Consider the following 21,453-nt stretch of genomic DNA (forward strand, 5'->3'; position numbering starts at 1 on the left):
TTAACGGGTAACGGTTTTGAATGGTTATTATTATTATTATTATAATAGTGAGTTTGGATGGTTATCAAAGCACATTACTAACATAACTAAATATTTACTCTTTTGGTTTAATTATGATTACTACTTAATTAATTCTTCCCAGATTATGAGAATTAACTAGTGTACGTCCATATATATATTTGGAAGACCATTGATCGAATTTGCTCCACGGTTTTTCACATACATTTGGTGTATCTCTCCAGCTACTTAATTAATTCATCAAATGATTTTGTGTTACTTATTACTTTAATTAAGTTGTTAAATCAAATATACACATAGACATGCAGTACGCAGTAATTGGCCATCCTTCAAACCCGGCCCGCAAGGTTATCCCATAAAATGTATATGATCAACAAAATTTTGAGCCTCGACATTCTCATTTTAAGAGTACTAGCTAGCAGTATATACTCTTAAATGTAAGAAAAATTCTAAAAAAATTAGGTGGCAAATTTTCCAAAAACCCACCTGCAATATATAGATTATTCTTCTCTTCTTCAAGCCAAATGAAAGCCATAGTACAACCCAATATTTAAGAAACACTTTAGCTTCCATTATTCTTATTTTATTAAAAATAAAATACTTTATGTTTTGTGTCTTTCTCTTAGCATTGATTTGAAAGAATATTTAATAATATTAAAAAAAAAAAAAAGTATTCATCAAAAAAAAAATGAAGCAATAAAAAAAATCAAAAAGTAGGTTAGTTCTTAAATTTAGAGAAAATATAAGAGAATGCTCCAAGCATATATATATATATATATATATATATATATATATATATATATATATATATATATATATATATATGGGAGACCTATAATTGGGTTCATTAATTAATATATTAATTATACTAGAATACGAATGTCCAAGCAAGTACTTGTTCACGTTGATGCCATTGGTTGGTTGAGTTTGAGAACTTTACCTTCCTAATTTACTGTCATAAAATCATATTCTTTCATTTCTTTATTATTTTTTTTGGGCTTTTTGACCCACTAATATTATATATTCATGAGGAGGAACGATTGGTGCACAACTACTTTAGAGATATAAAATGGGTTTCACGTGGAACTCATATGCTGAAACCCACCACATAAGACCTATTCAATATCTCTAAAACCTTGCATAATAGTTACACAATTGTTGTGCAAAAATTATTTTTCATTTAGGAGTGATTTCTGATTATTAATTATACCAGAATTAGATCCATCACTCAAAACGGCAGACAAGACCATCACAGATTACAAGGCCCTAATACGACATGCACATCCACAATAATTTTACGTATCAAACATTAACCTAGGCCTAGTCTTAGTTCCGAGTACCTGGACACCCTTAAGCCTGAAATAAAGCCCTAAAAGTTCATCAATCTTATCAGTCACAGTTTTTAAATTAGCTGAAACCCTATAAAAACCAATGGTTAAGACGAATTCAGCATCAGTTAAAAGCGGTTGGCTTGGCACTCAGAAAGGTTCTTACCCTCCAACCCGAATTAGAAATGCTACTGTATTGCTTTTTCTCTCTCTATCCCTCTATATTAAATTCTCTATCTGTTTCTTCCATTTCACTGGCAAGAAGAGATGGGGAGAGGCAAGATTGAGATCAAGAGAATAGAGAACTCAACAAACAGGCAGGTGACCTACACAAAGAGGAGGAATGGGATCATTAAGAAGGCTACGGAGATCAGTGTTCTATGTGATGCTAAAGTTTCGCTTGTTATCTTTAGCAGCTCAGGAAAGATGCACGATTACTGCAGCCCTTCAACTTCGTATGAACTCTTCTTCCATATATAACCTTTTGTTTTGCATTTAGTCTCTCTGGGTTATTGGGTTTTCCGTGATATCAAGATCATTTGTTTGATGGTGAAGGCTGACTAACATCTTGGACAAGTACCACAAGTGTTCTGGGAAGAGGTTGTGGGATCCCAAGCATGAGGTAGGTCTTGATACTCTGATCTGTCAATTTTTTTACACAAAAAGCATGGTGGTTCTTGCTTTGTACCAAGTGAAATGACATATATTTTTGCTAAAAATATGTTAAAAAACATGAACTATAAATTCTATGTACAGATCTACAAATGGGATGTAGTCCCTGATCTCTTTCTCTCTCTATATTTCAGAATATTATTCTATTGTTTTTCATTGAGAAAGAAAGCTAAAACTACATGAAATATTGTAAAACTCATGATCGAACAGATCTGGAAAGAACACTTTATTCCCTCCCTTCCTTTTCCTTGCAAATATTGAAACAACCAGATGGATGATAGCAAGCTATAAGAAAGTAAATATAATATATTTGTTTCCTTGATTAGATCTATCTTTGTCTGATGGTTTCTTGACTAGATCAAGCCTATAGTAAAAGCAAAAACACAACTTCCATAATAGATCTGCTATTAGATTCTTCTTCTTTTTTTAAAGGATAAAAAAAAAAAAAAAAAAAAAAAAAAAAAAAAAAAAAAAAAAAAAAAAAAAAAAAACTTAACAGATCTGCTAATTAAAGTCTGACACTTCATGGATTTGTATATTTACTTCTTTTTTGTTTTTTGTTTTTGCTACTGAGATGAACTAATTGTTAGGGTTTCCAACCATGATAAATTCACAGAATCTCAGAAATGAAATTGATAGAATCAAGAAAGAGAACGACAACATGCAGATTGAACTCAGGTAGGTTGGTTTCTTTGCCTCTCTCTCTCTCTCTATATATATATCTCTAACACACACATGTTGAAGTATGTCTCTGACTCTCTGCAGGCACTTGAAGGGGGAGGATATCACATCTTTGAACCCTAGAGAGCTCATGCTCCATGAGGAAGCCCTTGAAAATGGCCTCAGCAGTATCCGCGAGAGGCAGGTTAGTATATACCAAAATATTAATTATTTATTTGATTGAAGGTCTTCGTAGGGCATCCAAGAGAAGGTTCAATTCTCTACCCTTTTTGTTGTTGCAGATGGACTACTGGAGGATGGCTAAGAAAAATGTACGTCTAGATCGAATTCCATAGTATATAACTTGTTGGCCAATATTTTGTCTTTGAAAATTGTTAAAGCTACCTAAGCAAAAGAACTTGTCGATCTTAATTTTTAAGTATATGAAAGATTTGCTGGCTCTTTGCCTGACCTTAACATTTTTGTCTGAACATTCCTCAGGACAAGATCATGGAGGAGGAGAATAAGGACCTTCGTTTCACTCTGGTATATATTCTCATTATCCTCCCATTCTTTACTAAGAAGCCCATCTGTTTAACTTCAGGGGCAGACTGCATTGAACTTCTAAAATATATTTTTATAAGAAATTTAAAGGTTAAAATCTCTTTCTTTAACATTTCTCCCTTCAGCCCACATATATCCCCCTCTAGGTCGTCAGTGATATGATGATATGTGCAAGTCTTCATGTTGTATATAAATATTTAGATATTGAGTAATGCTACTTGAATCACACCCGTTTCACATCAGTTGACATGGCGCATTTTAAGTAGCTTCATATATTTCGGCTACTTAGAAAAAAAAAAATAAGGGTAAAGCCACATATATATAAAACACGCTATATCAGTCGATGTAAAATAAATATGATAAATAAGTGTGATGAATATCGTTTCTAAATTAAAGTTAATTGTAATACATCTAGTACCGCCCTAGGTCTTTATGCATGCACATGCTTATAAATATACATATATAGTATTTATAAATTGATATGACATAGTTAAGCAAAAAATCTGCGTACCTTCATTGTCAATTTCTGTTAATATATTATTTTACCAATTATAGATTGTTGAATCAGTCGGTAAGTAACTTTGTAGTATAAGGTATAGTACCCCAAACATCTTTGCAGTGTCGTGTGCTTCCATTTACGTCCGTGTATAAGTACTACATATAGAAATAGACATTTTTTTGTAATCCATTGGAGAAGGGAAGATCATGAGTTTTGTGAGCATTCCTCCAAGAAAGCAATATTGTGCATTTGTGGTGATAAGTTAATAATTCTGGAATCAACTTCTATTTGTTAGAATAGATTACAATTGCAAGCATGCATTCACTATTAATTAACTCAACTAGCTAGAACTAACGACTATATTCTTCCCCTTGACTACAGCACCAACAGGAGATGGCCATGGAAGCAGCAAACAGAGAAATAGATGATTATTATGAGCGGACGGGGAGGGACTATAATTCTCAAATGCCTTTGGCTTTTCGTGTGCAGCCTATTCAGCCAAATCTACAAAAGAGGATGTAATAGTACTGTTGATGGTGCATGTCGCTATAATGTTAGCTTGCTAGCTATCTTGAAAAATAAATTTAGCTCTCTAGTGTACTACTGTTTGTAATAACCTTAATATTTTCCTGGCCGGCCTCCTTCTGCAAACAATAGTACTCAAACCTCTAATCTAATTACAAGCAGTATTATTTGGGCACGAGTCGTTTTTGGACCCAAAATTCATAATTGTTTTCTCTTCTTACTAGCTATTACTTAAGTCTCTACTTAGTATATATCACATGTTGTGAGAACATCCTTAGTTCTTAATTATGGTGTCATGTCAATATATATATATATATATATACTTAATTTACTATCTTATTTCATTATCTCCAACTTTCTATTTTTCTTTAGTTTTTATTTTCCTTAATTAGTGTTACACTAGCTATGTGCATGTGGTCCAATCCACCCTTAATCAAAACCTACTAAAATCACGCTCTAATTAACGGGTAACGGTTTTGAATGGTTATTATCATTATGTAGTGAGTTTTGGATGGTTATTAAGGCACATTACTAAATAAATAAATATTAATTCTTTTGGTTTATGAGTACTACTTCTCAGATTATCAGAACAAGTGTTGATCTATATATTTGGGCAGGAAGACAATTGATCGAATTTAATTGCTAGCTCCACGGTACGTTTTTCACATGTACATTTGGTGTAGTATCGATCTTACATGATTACTCTCTCCAGCTAATTAATTAATTCATCAAATGATTTTGTTTTACTTATTCCTTAAGTTGTTAAATTATATAAACACAGAGATATGCAGTAGTTGGCCATTCTTTAAACGCACAAGGGTATCCCACAAAATGTATGGAATTTGATCAAGGAATATTTCAACAATGTTAGTAAAAGAGTGTTACGTAATCGAAAGACTGGATTGTTTGCTTTGTATTTTTTTTCTTTTCATTTATGTGATCAACAAAATTTTGAGCCTCGACATTCTCATTATAAGATATTCAAAACCCCTTACCTTCCTTCTTTTCTTTTCTTTTTTTATCACAAGAGAAAGTACCTTCATTACTGAAAAGAGTTCCAAAGGGGAATACACTTGGCCAAAAGCCAACACTTAAAGAGGTACAGAAGGCTAATACAATGCCTGAAGGCAAAATCTCATCTGCCCGAAGGCCATCACAGTGACTAGAGATAAGGAATCTCCACCCACAAAATCAGGAAAATCCTGACTTAAAAACAGCTACCAACGGTAGACTGTGATAAAGATCAAGAATATACAAAAACAACAACTTACCAGATCATAAACAAACATTATAAAGAGCACACAATAGATCCCCATAATGTCTGAAAATTACAAAGGTAAGCTGATAAAAAACACAAGCAAAAACCCAACTTCAAGCTGGCAAAGACAGAAAAACCACCCCGGCACCGGCGCCTATAATATACGGGCCGCCCTGAAAGTCCCCTTATGTAGTCGAAAATCTAGCTATTCCGAAAACACCATCAACTCGGCCGGAAAAAATGGATCATGGGCCTCATACACAGCCCCAACCTAGACGCGTGCAAGCCACACTCCGAGCATTGAGGTCCAACACCACCGATAGTTGAGGCGGTGGAATCAGAGGCTGACGGCGAGCAACAATAAAGAGGACGTGTCGTAATATTTCCGACGTATCAGCTTAGATCTACTCAAAAAATAGCCAGAAAAATCACAAAACGGTCACTCCCCCTTGGACGTCTCAAACGATATGTTCTGCAACAAAAGCACAAATGCAAAGCAAATAACCAAGCTCCATAGCCCCAAACAGTTAGGAGAAACAACAACCTTCACCGGATCTAACTGGGAGGACCAAAAACTCCAGAGCCCAGAGGTTGGGAGAACAACAGCACCTACCACTAGAACCAGTGAGGTGAACAAAAGTCACACTAGCCCATAAAGACTAGGTGGAAAACCAGCGTCGGCCTCCCCTCCGGGCGAACACACACTTTCCGGAGAGTTTCTGGATGAGAGAGAAATGAGAATTGTATGTTAAATATAGACAAAATTCTCCAAAAGCTACATGCAGTCCTTTCCTTCCTTAAACCAAGGAAAAGTTACAGTACTACGGCCAATATTAATTTAGGGAAGCACTTGATCGAGCTTCCAATATCTCTTTTTCTTTTTCAATTATTATTATTTATTTAAAAAAAAAAAATACTTTCTCTTTTCTCTCCCTTTTGATTAAAAATTAAGAATATTTAAGCAGTAAAGGAAAGCCATAGAAAATCAAAAAGTAGGTTAGTACTTCCTAAATTTAAAGAAAATATAAAATAAATTACGGCTAGTGCTCCAAGCATGAATATGGGAGATCACCTATAATTGGGTTGATTCATTATTAAATTAATTATACGAGATCACGAATTTTCTCCAGAACCCCTGAAAGACTTGTTCACGTTGATCGATGCCATTGGTTTGTTGGGTTTGAAAACTTTACCTTCCTAATTTATTGTCATAAAATCATTTTCTTTCATTTCTTCTTCACTTTTTGGGCTTTTTGATCATCCATTGATTTTGATTTGACGGTTTAGACGCGATCTCTGATTATTAATTATATATACCGGAATTAGACCCATCACCCAAACGGCAGACAAGATCGACCATCACAGATTACAAGGCCCTAAAGCCTGAAATAAAGCCCTTATATAAGCCCTTAGTTCCGAGTACCTGGACGCCCTTAAGCCTGAAATAAAGCCCTAAAAGTTCATCAATCTTATCAGTCACAGTTTTTAAATTAGCTGAAACCCTAAAAAACCAATGGTTAAGACAAATTTAGTATCAGTTAAAAGCAGTTGGCTTGGCACTCAGAAAGGTTCTTTTCCTCCAACCCGAATCAGAAATGCTCCTGTTTTGCTTTTTTTCTCTCTCTCTCTCTCTTTATTAAATTCTCTCTGTTCCTCTTTCTTCCATTTCACAAGCAAGAAGAGATGGGGAGAGGCAAGATGGAGATCAAGAGAATAGAGAACTTAAGCAACAGGCAGATGACCTACACAAAGAGGAGGAAAGGGATAATTAAGAAGGCTACGGAGATCAGTGTTCTTTGTGATGCTAAAGTTTCGCTTGTTATCTTTAGCAGCTCAGGAAAGATGCAGGCCTACTGCAGCCCTTCAACTTCGTATATATGAACTCTTCTTCCATAATTAAGCTTTTGTTTTTCATTTAGTCTCTGGGTTATCGGACTTTCTGTGATCTCTTTTGTTTGATGGTGAAGGCTGATTAACATCTTGGACAAGTACCACAAGTGTTCCGGGAAGAGGTTGTGGGATCCCAAGCATGAGGTAGGTGTTGATATATACTCTTTGTGCCAAGGGAAATGACATATATTTTTGCTAAAATATGTTAAGAAACATGAACCATGAATTCTATGTACAGATCTACAAATGGGATGTAGTCCCTGATCTCTTTCTTTCAGAATATTATTCTATTGTTTTTCATTGAGAAAGAAAGCTAAAACTACATGAAATATCGTAAAATTCATGAACAGATCTGGAAATAAAACTTTATTCCCTCCCTTCCTTTTCCTCGCAAATATTGAAACGACCAAATGGATGGTAGCAAGCTATAAGAAAGTAAATATAATATATTTGTTTCCTTGATAAGATCTAGCTTTAATTTGTCTGATGGCTTCTGGACTAGAAGCCTAGTAAACAGCAGAAACTCAACTTCCATAACAGATCTGCTATTAGATTCGAAAAAAAAAAAAAATCCAAAAGAACTTAACAGATCTGCTGATCAAAGTCTGACACTTCATGGATTTGTATATTTACTTCTTTTTTTTTTTTTTGCTGCTGAGATTAACTAATTGTTAGGGTTTCCAACCATGATAAATTCACAGAATCTCAGCAATGAAATTGATAGAATCAAGAAAGAGAACGACAACATGCAGATTGAGCTCAGGTAGATTATTTGGTTTCTTTGCCTCTCTCTCTCTCTCTCTCTCTCTCTCTCTCTCCCTGGCATGTTGAAGTATGTCTCTGCAGGCACTTGAAGGGGGAGGATATCACATCATTGAACCCTAAAGAGCTCATGCCCCTCGAGGAAGCCCTTGAAAATGGCCTCAGCAGTATCCGCGAGAGGCTGGTTAGTACCAAAATAGTAATTATTTATTTGATTGAAGGTCTTAGTATGGCATTCAAGAAAAGGTTAACTCTCTCCCTTATTTTTGTTGCAGATGGACCACTGGATGATGACTAAGAAAAATGTACATTTAGATCAAAATGGGTTACATTTTTTTCTTTGAAAATTGTTAAAGCTATATACATAAGCATGAGAACTTGTCGATTTTCCTAAATATATATATGAAAGATTTGCTCTTTGCCTGACCTTAACACTTCTGTCTGGACATTCCTTAGGTCAAGATCTTGGAGGAGGAGAATAAGGAACTTAATTTCGTTCTGGTATATATTCTCATTTTACCTCCCATTCTTTACTAACAAGCACACCTGTGTATGCGAATGTCAGTGCATGAAATATATGATATGTGCAAGTCGTCTTCTTCTTCTTTTGTTCTTTTTTCTTTTTTCTTGAATGAATTAAAAAAAGAATTATATATATGTGCAAGCTAGTCTTCATGTTGTATGTAAATATATGATATGTACAAGTCCATGCGGATGTATCTTTCCAAAACTTATTGATGTCATAACACACTCTCAACAAACTTAAAATTGCATTCACTATTAATATTTAACTCAACTAGAACTGACGACTAAGATTCCCCCCCTTGAGTACAGTGCCAAAAGGAGATGGCCATGGAAGCAGCAAGCAGAGACGTGGATGATGATTATGAGCAGAGGGTGAGGGACTACAATTCTCAAATGCATTTGGCTTTCCGTGTGCAGCCTATTCAGCCAAATCTACAACAGAGGATGTAATAGTACTACTACGTACCGTCGATGGTGTCGCTAAACTACTGTTAGCTTAATTGCTGTCTTGAAAAATAACTTAATTTCCGCTGTCTAGTACTGTATTATGCAAGTAATACTCAAACCTCTGATAAACAGTGTCCTTGTTTCATCTTATATATTGTGCTATACCCTGAGACTATATATATATTATGTCTTCGTGTTATCTTATATGTGTATGTTGCGCTATTAATGTTTGAGACCCGGCCTAGATCTCTCTCTCTCTCCCCTAAATGGTTGATGTGTTCGACGAAGATTTTGATCGTATTTGCAGAAAATGTTGTTGAACTCGTACGTTGACCGGAAATGGCTAATTAAGGACTTCATTATTATGATCCTTTTTCTTTTCTTTTTTCTTTTTTCTTTTTTCTTTTTTATGAATGAGAATTCATTAACTTAAAAAAATATCCTAGTATATTTCACCTGCCATGCATATATAATATATAATTGCTGCAAATTAACACACAATGACACTAGGGCTTGAAAGGGGTTAATTTTCTTTTGAAGTTATGAACCATATGCACTGAATAGTTTCCTCCCAATCCCAAACAAACTCTTACCAAGAAGTAATGTATTCTTTCTAATAATGATGAACACTTAAAAGCGTAAATTAATATATTCTTAATTTTCATCTTTAACATTACATATATAGAATATATAACACCCCAGAAAAATTTAGCTTTTTAAATAGAACCCAAAATGAATAAATAAATGAGATTAAAATTATTTTGTAAGATATAGTATAGCCCATGGGTTGTAAAGGCCCTTTCATTCAGACTAGTTTCTTGGCCTTTAATTATTCTGCTGACCCATTTATGTTAAGGCCATGGACAGCCACATATAATGCTCATGATTTAAAACATCATTTTATTTCCATCCACATGGAAAATAAAAGAAAACTCTAGAAAACAATTATATTTTTTTTTGGGACCTAGCCTTCAAACATAAGCCAAATTTTAATACCTCATTATACACGTAGCAGCAACTCATCTTCTATCTGCCACTTTTCAATCTCCTTCCCACACGTTTCGGACATGCACAAGTTCTTTGCAGAAATTTGCCAACGCACGATCACTTCTATTTCTTATTTTCTTTTTCTTCCCCTGCCTCGGCTTCTCCTTTCTAGTTCCTTCTTTTCCTTTCTTTTAGAACACAACCGAGAGGAAGAGATGTGGGAGAGACCGAAAGAGGGAGAAGAAAGAGAGAGCTGGTGGGTGAGCCACCGGTTGGGGCGGACGGGAACGTTGGGCCGGTAGGCCACGGCTTGGCTTCGGCAAGGCCGCGGGGAGTCTGATTTTTGGTACTTTCTCAGTACCCAAACCAAGAGGAAACCGTTTTAGGTTAGTAGAATTCTCAAACATTGATTTTAAATTGATTGGGTTTGATTTTTCTGCAGGTTTTCAGATAGGTTTTGTTGGATTTTTCTTTTTGTAAATGTTTAGATTTGGGTATTGTTTATGGAGAATTTTTTTTCTTAGAGGCAGAATGGGTTTCGGGTAATGGGAAACAAAAATCTGGGTTGTTTTGATGACAAAATGAAATGGTGTTTTATATTTTTTTTGTAATAACGGAATGTATAGACAAATTTAAGAAAAAGCAAAATTAAAACATGACTTAGTATGAGAGGGTATTTTATTCTGGTTGTCAATAAGTTCCTGACCTTATTAAAAAAAAAAGAGAGAGATCGAGATTATGGGCCATGTCAAGGTTGATATGTATAGCTACTGATTTGCTTTTAAATTAGCCAATATATGCTGCATTTCTTGGTCCCTACTAATTTATTGTGCCTACTTCAAAATTTGTACCTTGAGGTGTTAATTTAATCTTCTACAGAGTATGTTAATTGAGCCTCTTAATGATGACAAAAAGATGTACAGATTTTAAGCCCCATTGGAAATTTGTCACTAAAGCCGTGTAGTTATTCTAGTCTAATAAACTAAAGATCATTGAGGAGGAATCTCAAATACAAATAGAAAATTTGAGAATTATTAGACGTAGATGTAGAATTTATCTCCCTATGCTATTAAATGAACATCATTGGGCTGAACCCATTTTTAATATCATTAGCTTGCTTCTTTGTGCCAAAAATGGTTACATGCCCATATGACTACTACATTACCATTATGCACCTAATGTGGTAGCAAGAACTGATAGACTAGGAGCAATGAATGACATTTTTTTTAGGTTTCATATGCCTAAGTTTCCATTATGTTTTTCTTACAAGTTTTATGTGTGCCAAGTTGGATTATCCTATTGAGTATCCTCTAAATATTTTTATGATCTACTCTAGGTAGATGTAACAAAGAATTCACTCAAGATCGCCAGGTAAGGGAACACAACTTTAAATCTCGGCGAAATTTTAAATAAAACATTTTTAAAATAAAAACGTCGGGAATTTTCAAAAGATTCTTTTACTTAAATATTATTTGTTCTATTATCTCAAGTATGAAATAATGAATATGCTACCTGTGAATCACATGGATGAATGAAGCTGATGATTATATGTTACGTGTGCACCACATGAATGAAGAGGATGATGTAATTATGATTTTCAAATATGTATATGATACATGTGCACCATGAAAATAAGGATGATGATGACTCTCAAAATCTATATGTGTTACATGTGCACTATATGAACAAGATGATGAAATTATGTTGAATATTTGTTTTATGTGCATCACACAAAGTTTTGTCCCACGGTACCATAATGCTGTGATCCGGATCTTATGATGATGATGATGATGGGTAGCGGGGCAACCACACCAAAAGTGTGGGGCTATCGGCCGGGGGGTTCTCACCTAGGGAGCTTCCTAACCCGGCAGCTCTCCCCTGTGTCGACAGGATGAGCCTATGGGTCCTTCGGGATCGGTCCTTTGGACGAGCCCAACGTGCACCGCTCATGGTTAAAATGCGGAAGTGGGCCAGTGGTAGACAAAACTTACACATTATGAATGATGATTACATATGCACATTTCTTATTGATGCTGATATTTCTATATGTGGACTCTTGAAAATTCTAAAATACCAAACTGTGATTTTTATACACCCATATGTTCTGTTGTGTTACTTACTGAGTTTTCAAACTCACCCCTTACCCCTACAATCTTTTCAGGATACATTAAGCCGGAGTCACTTTTTGGTAATGGCATAGACCTCGCTAAGGGTAATAGAACGTTGGGGGATTGATGTAATCTTTATATTGTATAGTATGTTTCCCTTTTGAAATTTATAGCTTTGTAAAGAGCAACTCTTATGTACATATAAATAAAATAGATGATTAAGATCTATATCTATTAGAGGCGTGCTTTATGTAAATGTATTTTTTTTTTTTAGGCTCAAGTTCGCGTTTTTCCTTATATCCCAAAACGGGGGCGTGACAGAATACATGCCTAGCTAGTTTGCTGAGTGGTGTTAAAGAAAATCCCATGATCTACAATAAAAGACATCAAAACCGTTTAAATTTGTATCACTAATTAGCATACATTATGTCCCTTTAGATTGCTATACATGTTACATTTGTATGTATTAATTAGTCGCAATAAACTCAAAAGTAATTCAGTTTGTATAGGAGACCTTTCATGTAGCCTACATCAATTCTCTTATAAATGCCAAAGGCTTATTTTGAAGGACAACTCTCTGACTACTGTTGATGCTTTACATCAAGAAGCTCCTTGCCTCAGCATCTATATATGGCCAGTTGGTGGATGACATCTGGGCTAAGCTGAAGTTTTTCTCTTGCTGCAATGTTCAACACGTAAGCAAAACTGTTAATACTGACGCACATTCTGTAGCAAAATTTGCTCTATCTTTGTCATATGATGTGGTGTGGATGGAAGAGTGTCCGCCTCCTATACATCATATTGTAATCACTGATCAACTTTCTTCAAATTAATGAAATGCAGCATTCTCATTCAAAAAAAAAAGTCATAAACCGAATCACGTAAAAGCTCGTCTCCATTTTATTATTCCACTTTAATTTTTTTTTATATTATATTTTCTTTCAATTGGTTCAGTGAGTTGGAAGCTCATCCAAGCTAGGTTTTTTTTTTTTTTTTTTTCCCGCATAGCAAGCCATAGGATGACCGCATGCCTAGGAACCATCCCATTGAACTAAATAATCTCGTACATGTCGACGGAGCAATGGGGGCTGATGTGGGCCTTGGGACAGTCACAAAATAATAATAATAATAAAAAAAAAAAAAAAAATATTAAGCAATTTGCAATGTCCCTTAAAAATTTTAATTGAAGTAATGTCCTCCCGAACTATAAAAAATTAAAATTAAAATTAAAAAATTGCAATGTACGTGCCCCATTTATACCAAAAATAACAAAAATAATCTTTATAAAAAATTTAGCAAAAAAATAAAAAAAACTGATGACCCACGTTAGCGGTCATAGGCCTTCACCAAACCCACCGGCACAATGGTTTTTTTTTTCAGAATTTACAAGGATTTTGTCTTTTTTATAATTTTTATGATTATTAATTTTGTGTTTTTGTGAAACAAAAGGGGTACATTGCCTTTTTTTTTTTTTTTTCTGGTACTTTTAAGGGAAGACGTTGCTTCAATTGAAATTTTGAGGAAACATTACAAAATATTGTCTAATAGTTTAAAGGAGATATACATACTATTTTCAAAAGTTTAACCCCGCGAAAACACCGAAAGACGCTAACATGACCGAAGCTAAAATAGGGGAGACAACAACGTAACATAGGTAGACAGAAAATTTGAGCAAGTGTAGTAAGTAAACTCTTTTAAAGAGTTATGTACATAAAATTCCAATATATGTACGTAGAGCATTCTTAGTTGCCTCACTAAATTTTACTCACCAAAATAACTAAACATCACTTTTTTCTATTCTGGTGAGCCACTTTATTAAAATTTTTCCAACAGCCTCACCATTTTAACTAGTCAATATTCACTATTTCATTTAAATAATAATTTTTTCATATTTATTTATTTATTCTCTATATAATCTTTTTACAAAAAATCATTCATACCCATGAAATAAGGACATTATCGTATGAGAGATGGGAGATGGGAGAAGAAAATGATAAAAACAAAATGAAAAAAGTGTGCTAATCATTTGAGAGAGAAAGGTGAAATAAAATTTAGTGAGTGGGTTGTTGAGTGAAAATGTCTCGTCTAATTTGATTAGTAATTTCAGTCATCAAATTTTTTTGGTTAAAATGGTGAAGCTGTTGGGAATGATTTTTCAGAATTTTCATCAAATTGGTTCACCAAAATAATTAAAAAATTATTTTGATGAGGGTAGATAGACAAGTACCATTTTCCAGCAACGAAAATCGTATTTTATAAACCCAAATTTAATAACATGAACTTTTAGCAAAAATATTATTATTTAAGAAGGAAGCAACATAAAATATGATTCTATCTCTTCCTTAGGTACGTACGTATGTCATTCATGTCAGCAACAACTCATGATTGGTATCTCCTAACGGCGGCACAATCGGACTCGATCGTATGTGTTAGCACAGCCATGGTACGTACGTTGTGCCGCCTGTAATGTCAATACACGTACTCACAAGTTGAGCTAGCATCAAAGTGCCTCCCTAGTAGTTGGCTAGCTCGATCAGCTTAGTAATGTCTTAGAGAAAATTAGAAAAAGATTAGACATAATAGGATTCCATTTCTTGGCCGGGTGCTGGGTGCACCACCATGGCCGGCAACAACATAGTGATTATGATTGTTAACTTGTTATACCCACTGACATTATAATAAGCATAGTTGAGCTCGTGTGCCCTCCACGAAGTCAATATAATTGAGGTTGCATGTGCCATATATAGGAAGTCAATATAATTGGGGCTTAGGGGGGCCCTGACTCCTATGTAAGCCTGCCACTGTAGTAATGGTTATACCACATGTGACACCAACATATATATATATATATATATATATATATATATGTATAGTCAATGACCAGGCAATAAGGCAACAATTGATATTTAGAATATTAATGAGGAAGAAAGATAGAAAAACCTAGATAAATTTTAGGGATAACTTCACTTATAACCATTGATATTTCATCACTTTTGAAAAATGGTATTTAAACTTTTAAAAGTGTAAATTTAGGGTATCCATATTTTAATATTTATTTTAATTTCAACACTCCATTAGAATTTTCCGTTAAATCCCATTAAGATTTTCAAAATACCCCCCCCCCCCTTTTTAAGGAAAAAGAAAAAAAGAAAAAAAAATTGCTTAGATTTAGGTATTGATCAGGATTTACCGAAATTTGCAAAACTACCACTTGCCTGAATCTTTTAATTTTTTTTAGCAAACTAAACACAATGGTATTTTAATATGATTTAACGAAAATTTTATAGCAGATGATTGAAATTGAAAAAAATTGATGGATATCATAAATTGGCACTTTTTAAAGTTTGGGTACATTTTTTCAAAAGTAATAAATGATCAGAGATTATAAGTGAAATTTTTCCAAAATTTTAAAAAAACAATAAGCATTATAAAAGCTCAGCATGACAAGCATGCATATAGTACGAGGGGAGCTAACAAATTAAATGACTAAGCAAAACAAGTAAACTTATTTATTAACAATTAAAAGCCTCATTGCAATAGATGTAATAGATGTTATTAGTACTTTATCTTCCTTTTAAGGCTGGAATGCTTTAAAAGTGTCTCGTAATGTCAATTTTTGAGCACATTTTTTAGCGGAATTGGTCTCTACTAATCATGTATTTTGTAGCATTCCTATAGGATTCCCCATTCTTTATTCCATTCGGATTCAGAGTGGTAAGGATACTCCCATGTAACCATTTTCCTCATTCTATTGGAAAAAAAGCCTTATTGCATGATTTATGTAAGTAAATATTATTCGCTTGCAATAATATTTAAAATGTATTTTTGCATGGTACTGTTGCATCTAAGAGTACTAGCAGCAGTTTCCTTTCGGTTTTTCCTAAATTTAAGAAACATAATTACTTTTTGCTTTCCCATTAAAATACACTTCACAATAGTTTTGCTTAGTTTTCCTTATATCATTAAAATATTATTTCTTTACAAAATATAAGTTCCCTACCTACCCTCACGTTTAAAAAAAAAATCCTAACACAATTTCCAATAAATAGCAAAAAGATGAGAGAGGAGAGAATAGAGAAGAGATATATATTTTATATTAAAATAATGTATAGGGATGCTACAGACATTATGTACTACTGTAGCATTTATAATGTTTAAGAAAGTAATATGTAACGCCTCGCTTTTTACAAAAAGACGTAAGTAAAAATTTTGATTTTCACGTGTCATTACGACGTCATAAGAGTTAAATAATTGGCAGCGGAATATATTTATAAATATTTTTGAAAGTGGTAATATGTGCCATATAACATTAGCACATAATTTCAGAAATCTTTCATTGTATTTAAATATCGTTTGTAAACATTGAAGCAATATTTAAAAGTTCACACTTAATTTTATTTTATTTTATTTTTTCAAAATCGATCCTTAACTAACCTTTTTGTAGTACTATCATTTTTTTTTTTTTAGCATGTAATTATATCAATATATTTCCTATCACAAAGTAAGGCATCAAAAGTGCACACATTCATAAAAGCAAAGATAATCATATTTTAAAATTCCTAACTGTAACTAACAGTCAATATTTTCATCGGTTATAAAAATCACACAAAGTCTTTTATGGAGTTTATAAAAATTGTTTATTTTACCTATAGCTCTATATCATTCCTAGACTTCTAAGGTCAAGTCTAACAGTCCTTAGACCAAATTACTTTGATACCAAACTGTAACTTACTTAATTTGTAGTTTGACGCTAAGTTTCCGCTAATTCCCAGAGGCTTTAATTTATTTTATGTAGTTTCTAAATTATTAACTTTGTTTTAATATTTTGTGATTTTACAGTTTTTATTATTTTAAGTATCTAATGTTCTAAGTTGTGTTTTAACAGGGTATTCCAAGTGGCGTATTTAAATAATAAATCACGCCGTTGTGATGCCGAATGAAGAGTAATTATTTTTATAAAAGTGTCGTTATGCCAACCAAGTGTTTTAAAGTATTTATTAGGCATTATTAATCCTAATGTCGTTATTCTGCTTAATTTTTTATAAGGGTTAAAATAAGAAATAAATACAAAGTTATTTTATTTCACTTGTGTTTAAAGTATAAAACTCATTAACTATATTAACATGTTTATTGAATTTATTTGATGTGAAAATAAGCCAAATATTGGCTTAAACATATTTTGGTATCTCACTGTTTCAGTTATAATAACTGAAACAGTACTTGCCTTAATATTATTTAATTAAAAGTTCAATTATTTTGGGTTGCAAAACTCTATTATAAAATTAGTGAGTTTTAAGTTGTTATATCTATTTTGACAAAACGAATTTTATGCTATTTTGAAATATGTTTTGATAAATAGATGCTTAAGGGCCTTAATAAATACCGTGATAAAATACGCATAAAAAGATTAGTAATAAAATGTAATTGGATAAATTTTATATGCCAAGATAATGCTTAAGCAAAAATATAGATTATATTAAGGTTTAAACGATAAAAATGAGAATAGTATTAAAATGCATGTTTAGTGAATTATATTAATTCACTATTATTTGTATTAAATTATATTGCAATGAATATTTATCTGTAAACACTTTGGAAGCAATAAATAACAGTGAGTATTTCTTATTCACTATGAATGATACGTGGTGACTTTTGATAATGTTATGATTTCTGCTTTATTCTAGTGTATGCAAGTTATTTGGTATTTGATATATTTTACATGTTTAGTTATAACTAAGTATACGTCATTGCTGTGAGTATTTCTTACTCGTTGGGAATGATACGTGGTTGCTTTCTTTAACATTATGATTTTTGTTTTATTTAATAGTATGCAAGTTGTTTGGAGCATTGCATGTGTTAAAGTTATAAGTTAAGAATAAGAAGACTGAAGGTTTAGGTATCAATGCGTCAATGAATTGAAAAGACCAACGGATAAACTAAAGTTTAGGTATTAAGGTGTCAAGCAATTGATTAGACCAATGGATAAACCAAAAGTTTATGTACCAAACATCAATTCACTGAAGACCGATGGATAAATCAAATGTTCAAAGCGTAATAACATGATAATAGGAGTATAGACTCATAACAAGGCAAGGACTACGGGTTAAAGTCACAAGGCAAAGACTGCGGGTTAAAGTCCCAAGGCATCAATCAATCAACTAGACCGAGGGTTAACGTTCTGAGGCAAATACTGAAGATTGTAGTCCCGAGGCATCACTGATCAGACTTTGAAGACCGAATGTTAAAATCCCATGGCAAAGGCCGAAGGTTAACATCCATAGGCACTAATCAGTATTCACTAATAATAATAAGACTAGGGTTGAAGTCCTAAAGCAACGAATGAGGGTTTAAGTCCTGATGCAAAAAATGAGTATAGGAGATTACGCATACATATAACTGTCATCATAACATTGTGTGGTGTATTTTTAAATAATGCAGTATTTCATTATGTTATTGGAGGTTGTTAACTCATTATTCCGACAGTATGAGATTGTACGAGTTTTTCTAGGATGAAATGAATGATGCAACTACTACTATTTATGTTTTAGGCTAAGACTTTTTGTGATATTTATATGTTGGTTAAAACAATGATATTTATTATTAAGTGCCGCATGTGGCACATATGTTTAAATGTTTTGTGTATTTATTATGTTATAACACATGGTTAGTATTTTATTATAATAAGGTAATTCAATCAGTTCTGAAGTGTTATGTTCATAAGTTTTAAAGAAAGAAAAAAAAAATTTCGTTGTAAATTTTTAACTCTGATGATGTCGTAATGTCATGTGAAAAACTTATTAGTTTTTTTTTTTTTTTTGAGGATTTTCCTATATTTAAGGAATGGAACATGCTATAGGGAAGCTGTTGCTATTGCTCTAACTATAGGTAATTGGCTATAAGATAACCTTATCATATTTAATGTATTTGTACAATTAAGTTTAATTATGTATATATATATATCTCGAAATCATATAGTGAAACTAAACCTGATTGGAATAGATTCTAAAAGCATTCTTGGCCACCGTTAGAGCATATTATTAGAACTTTTAATTAAACAATATTACTCATGACGAGAGCATGGAGAACTAGAAATTAGTCCATGAAATTTGAAACTAATTAAAAATAGTAAATGAGAAAAAGTGTCGATCAATAAGACAATTCCTTCGCTTGGACGCGCGCGTTAGGATGATGACATGCACTGTTTTAGGGTGAATAGAAATTGGAACATGGACGTTGAGGGTGTAGAATGCATGCACTATCCCTATGTGGTCCAATCAAAACCGGCCTACTAAAACCATGCTCTATCGGGTAACGGTTTTTGATGGCTATTTAGGGCACGTTGCTAAGTACAAACATAACAAAATATATTAATTCTTTTGGTTTATTATTTTTGAATAGAATTATAATATTTTTATTACTCAATCAGATAAAATAGAGCAAATTATTCTAACAAAAACAGCCAGGAATTTATTTAATCCAAATTTGATCTATGATTTGTTTAATTAATAACAACTTTAACTAATTCATGAACCGCATTATTAACGATTCTTTCTAACTATAAAACGAGTTCAAAACCATGCGAATATCTTTAATTCACTAGTTGTCTAAATCCACTTCAATTATGATATTTGGAATTATTTTAGTTTATGAATTCTACTTCTTTTCAAATTATGAGAACTATTGTCCATATATTTGGAAGGAGGAATGCTGGACATTCCAATACTATTTTTCAAGAAGTTGGTTCTAACCTCATGTGTCACAATCCCATAAAATCTATCATTTTGAAAAATGTGTCACAGTCTCATAGGATCGTAACCCATCAGGTTGTAATCAAATTTTAGAAAAAAGTGTTGGGATGTCAAGCATTTTTCATTTGGAAGACCATTGATCGGATTTGCTCTATGCCTTTTCACATAAATATGGTTTATCTTATTATAATCCTCTCCCGCTACTTAATTAATTAATTATTGGAGAAGCCGGCCCCAGACCTTACCCTTCAGAAAACAGATATGTGATAATGAGGGAGCAGATCTGCTCCCTTCTCCTATTCCTTTTCCTTTCTAGCTACTACCCGCTCTTACCCTCCCCCTCCCATTATGGTTTTTTATTTTGTTTGTAAGTGTTCTCAAAGCAGATCAGCAATTTTGACCTCTTCGTTATGCATCCGCCCATCTACCTCCGTTCCGTGCCGTTAATATTCTCCCTGGCCGCTGCTGTTGTTTGCTGGTTGTGTTTTTGCTTTAAATAATAGTTTTATTATCTTTAAATCTGCCATCATGGGCGATCTATATGATGAATGTTAGTCAAGTGTGAAAGGGTTATCTCTTACGGTCTGGATAGTTCGGCGTGAGGGTTTGTCTATAATGTCCGATTTAAATAAATTTTTTCCTGAGATATTTGGTTATCATTGTCTTAGATCTAGTCTGCTCGGAACAGATCTACTCTTTAAGTATTTTTGTATACGGATTAGTAGAAGATGAAAGTCATAGATAATACTTTATTGTAATAATTTTGTTTGTATTTATCGTCATAGCATGTGGCTATGATTTTGCAGAGCTTTATGCTTTGTGATGTAAGAGCTTTATACTTGTGATATTTGATCAATAAAATACTCAGATATTTCATTTAAAAAAAAATTTAATTACTCAGATAATTTATTTTCCTTATTATTTAAGTTGTTAAATTAAAGAATAATGGTATTCACTCCATTTATTTTTATTTTATTTTACTGATGTAAGATTATTAATAAACTTTTAAATAAAAGCGCGTAATCGAAATACTTGATTGTCAGCTTAGAATTTTTCTTTTTAATTTTTCCTTTCATCATTATCGTCATAACATGAATATGGGAGACCTGTAATATATTGGGTTAGTGTACGAGATTACGAATTTTCTTTAGAACCCTGTTCACGTTGATGCCATTGGTTAGTTAAGTTTAAAATCAAGAACTTGACCTTCCTAATTTATTGTCATAAAATATTAAGCTCCCAAGTGCTTAATTTCAAAACTTAGTTGAATGAGCTGAATTAATGAGAAGAAGCATAATACTATGTTTAATTATATATCTATATACAGTAAAAACAATTACGTATTGTCAAAAATAATTATTTTCTTTAATTTAACCAAGTCAAAATAACTTCAATCCCAAAGTGACCAAAACCATTTTGACCACCCCCCTCCCCCCACCACCAAAAAAAAAAAAAAAAAAAA

General features: G+C 33.0%; 2 protein-coding genes and 1 long non-coding RNA gene across 7 annotated transcripts in view; all 3 read left to right on the forward strand.

Annotated features, from left to right (window-relative positions):
- Window positions 1-4,392, forward strand: part of LOC133867485 (agamous-like MADS-box protein MADS9) — a 28,933-nt gene extending 24,541 nt beyond the window's left edge. For all 5 annotated transcript variants that reach the window (XM_062304264.1, XM_062304265.1, XM_062304268.1 and 2 more), the window contains 7 exons: window positions 1,612-1,801; window positions 1,902-1,968; window positions 2,635-2,696; window positions 2,784-2,883; window positions 2,981-3,010; window positions 3,180-3,224; window positions 4,123-4,392. In XM_062304264.1, the coding sequence (XP_062160248.1) occupies window positions 1,612-1,801; window positions 1,902-1,968; window positions 2,635-2,696; window positions 2,784-2,883; window positions 2,981-3,010; window positions 3,180-3,224; window positions 4,123-4,263 (635 nt within the window). In that variant the 3' untranslated portion in view covers window positions 4,264-4,392. The remainder of the gene's footprint in view (window positions 1-1,611; window positions 1,802-1,901; window positions 1,969-2,634; window positions 2,697-2,783; window positions 2,884-2,980; window positions 3,011-3,179; window positions 3,225-4,122) is intronic.
- Window positions 4,393-7,072: 2,680 nt separating this feature from the next.
- LOC133865921 (agamous-like MADS-box protein MADS9) lies at window positions 7,073-9,347 on the forward strand. The gene is made up of 7 exons (XM_062302445.1): window positions 7,073-7,395; window positions 7,492-7,558; window positions 8,116-8,177; window positions 8,261-8,360; window positions 8,452-8,481; window positions 8,633-8,677; window positions 9,011-9,347. The coding sequence occupies exons 1-7, from the start codon at window positions 7,208-7,210 to the stop codon at window positions 9,149-9,151; spliced, it is 633 nt and encodes a 210-aa protein (XP_062158429.1). The 5' UTR covers window positions 7,073-7,207; the 3' UTR covers window positions 9,152-9,347.
- Window positions 9,348-10,114: 767 nt separating this feature from the next.
- LOC133865922 (uncharacterized) lies at window positions 10,115-12,475 on the forward strand. The gene is made up of 2 exons (XR_009899834.1): window positions 10,115-10,521; window positions 12,297-12,475. It is a non-coding gene; the product is annotated as an uncharacterized LOC133865922 (long non-coding RNA).
- Window positions 12,476-21,453: the final 8,978 nt, after the last annotated feature.

The sequence above is a fragment of the Alnus glutinosa genome, chromosome 4 (assembly GCF_958979055.1).
Source record: "Alnus glutinosa chromosome 4, dhAlnGlut1.1, whole genome shotgun sequence".
NCBI classification, from domain to species: domain Eukaryota; kingdom Viridiplantae; phylum Streptophyta; class Magnoliopsida; order Fagales; family Betulaceae; genus Alnus; species Alnus glutinosa.

Bases quoted from the DNA above. Each gene is read 5' to 3' on its own strand.
- LOC133865921 (XM_062302445.1), top strand. From the start codon at position 7,208: ATGGGGAGAGGCAAGATGGAGATCAAGAGAATAGAGAACTTAAGCAAC. The intron at 8,178-8,260 runs GTAGATTATTTG...ATGTCTCTGCAG, and splicing joins AACATGCAGATTGAGCTCAG to GCACTTGAAGGGGGAGGATA. The intron at 8,482-8,632 runs GTACATTTAGAT...GACATTCCTTAG, and splicing joins GGATGATGACTAAGAAAAAT to GTCAAGATCTTGGAGGAGGA.